This window comes from Montipora capricornis, chromosome 12, assembly GCF_036669925.1.
Source record: "Montipora capricornis isolate CH-2021 chromosome 12, ASM3666992v2, whole genome shotgun sequence".
Lineage (NCBI taxonomy): Eukaryota > Metazoa > Cnidaria > Anthozoa > Scleractinia > Acroporidae > Montipora > Montipora capricornis.
Window position 1 is genome coordinate 31,612,438 of NC_090894.1, and position 2,500 is coordinate 31,614,937.

At 39.2% G+C, this 2,500-nt stretch overlaps 1 protein-coding gene across 1 annotated transcript in view; it reads left to right on the forward strand.

The window, feature by feature from the left end:
* The window catches only part of LOC138026960 (MAM and LDL-receptor class A domain-containing protein 1-like), a 226,196-nt gene that overhangs the window by 171,608 nt on the left and 52,088 nt on the right, over positions 1 to 2,500 (forward strand). Inside the window, exon 39 of the mRNA XM_068874440.1 lies at positions 1,129 to 1,285. Within this exon, the coding sequence (XP_068730541.1) occupies positions 1,129 to 1,285 (157 nt within the window). The remainder of the gene's footprint in view (positions 1 to 1,128; positions 1,286 to 2,500) is intronic.

The window sequence follows — 2,500 nt, forward strand, 5'->3', positions numbered from 1 at the left end:
TAGTCGTGGATACGCGAAGCGTATAAATGTCTTTCGTTAGGGGTCAGAATAAGCAAAATTTGTCACTCAATCAGATGTAAAGTAATCGATAAGTCAACGACCAATATCGATTTTTTCAAGACATACCAATTTGTCACTCACTCAGTTGAATTCAAATCGATATGGCAACGATCAATATCGACGTTTCACTTTCCGAAGTAATGCCGCAGTGTAATACGTTGACATATTCTTCGACTTTTCTTCGTTCCGACGGGATTGATACTCATTGCAGTCAGCATGCATTACCGAGCCGTTGCTCAGTGGAAGACTAAAGGTGTCACTGCGCTACGAGGGGTCTGCTATGTGTGTTAAAAATGAATACGAAGAGACGTTTGCTCGTCGATCCGCCAAGTTTGCAGGTCTCGTATTAGCAAAGGAGCACGCCTTGAGATTGCCGTGGACAGTGACAACTTTGTTCACCTAAGGCAAATCACTTTTAATTTGTTATTATTATTTGATCATTCTATTGGTTATCTTCAGTACCCATAAATGTAAAAGACGGGGTTAAAATCTGTCGATAGCTGTGTTTACAAAGTTGAGAAATATTTCCCCCTCCCCCCCCCCCCCCCAGATCTTTCGGTGTCACCTTGCTATAGTTGAACATTAAAACATTCCTTTACGATAAGACTCAAACAGGAATTCACTCTTTCCAAGCTAAATGCCTATCCTCTGGTACTTCTTAGGCTTTTAACAACCTCGTAAAAAGTTTAAAGGACCCGAAAACACCGGTTGCCGATTATTTTCACCTGGTTCTTTTGCATCTATAAAATGCAGCTAAATACAGCATGTCTCGTGATCCGTTCCAGATTTCGTGAAAGGTTGAGACGTTTTGGAAACAAAATCCTTGTTTTTACCTATCGCAAACTGATCCGTTCGTAGCTCTTAACATACAGGACCCTTCAGATATTTGAAAATGACCTGGTGTAGCCTGCCAATGATAACGCATTGTTTTTAGATAGAATTCAAACACGAATTCAGTCATTATTTCCTAACAAGGTCAGAAAGCAACTGGTTCCAACAGAACTCCCATTTTGTAAGCAATGTATCCACGAATTCTTCACAGTTTTCCTTTGATTTCGTTTGTTATAGATTGTGGCTTTGTTCAAAATGATACATTGAGAAGTCCTGGATATCCAAACTACTATCCCAATAACATGGATTGTGTCTATCGGGTTTCTATTCCACACGGGAAGGATTTGATCATTTACTTTAATGACTTCAACTTGGAATCTCACTCCAACTGCGCGTAAGTACAGAAGTCAAATCTGTTCCTTTGTAAATTAACCAGAATCAGTTTTTAACTCTTTTCCCGATCTTCCCGATTTCACGCGAAGGTTTTTTGCAAACGTTTCACTTAAAATATTAGTTCTCGCAAAGTAGAAAATATACTGCAAAGGTTGGTCAAGACAACGTGAATATAGGCGTTGTTACAATATTTCGGCAGGCCAACACCAGTCTTCTTCAGGTTTATTAAATGGATAAACGCTTGCTACAAGATCTTCATATTTACCGGAAATGACATAAAAAGACTACGTGATGTGTAAAATTAATAAAAACGGAAATGCATAAAAAAAAAGGAAAGATAATAATACATGATAACAAGGTAAAATAAACAAAAGAAAATAAAAAGGTAGCTAAACTAAATTACATTTAATCTCTTCTGTTAAGTCCTGCAGGCTCCAGTGTTTTTCCTCTGTGTATGAGGAATGCCTTTTTGTTCAAATGAACGCTCAAAATAAAGATTATTTAATAATCTTTCTTAGAATGTGTTTCAGTAATTTAATTAATATTTTCGGTCAAAATATGCATAAAGGACATGTGCACGAAAGAAAAAATAAATTGCATTTACCTCTTTGTCGCATGGACCAATTTGGCTAACTCAATGTTGTACTCAATTCTAATTCTTTGCGAATTATACGTTTTGTTCCAAGTATTTCCATATGTGAATACAACATAATGCAAATGCAACACGTAAAGAACCTGAACCCCTCAATGACTCTTTCGAATGTTAGAGAAATGACCGATCCGCAAATACTTTATGATTTTTTTTTTTTTTTTTTTTTGGTGCCATGACGAAACTGAGGTCATCCGCATGCGGACAGAATCAGACTTGAAGCACTGAAAGCCAGATCTGGAACCCGAAATCTGGAACCCGGAAACCAGAATTATACACAGTTCGCGAGAACTACAACAATTTACCCACTCCTTGTACGCTCTGCTATAATCCGCACACTCAAGTATTTAACCAATTGTAAACTGTAAATGGGGAGGCGCGGTGGCCTCATGGTTAGTGCGCTCGACACCGGATCGAGTGCTCCGGGTTCGGGGCCTGGCTGGGGACATTGTGTTCTGTTCTTGGGCAAGACACTTTACTCTCACGGTGCCTCTCTCCACCCAGGTGTATAAATGGGTACCGGCGTAATGCTGGGGGTAACCCTGCGATGGACTAGCATCCCATCCA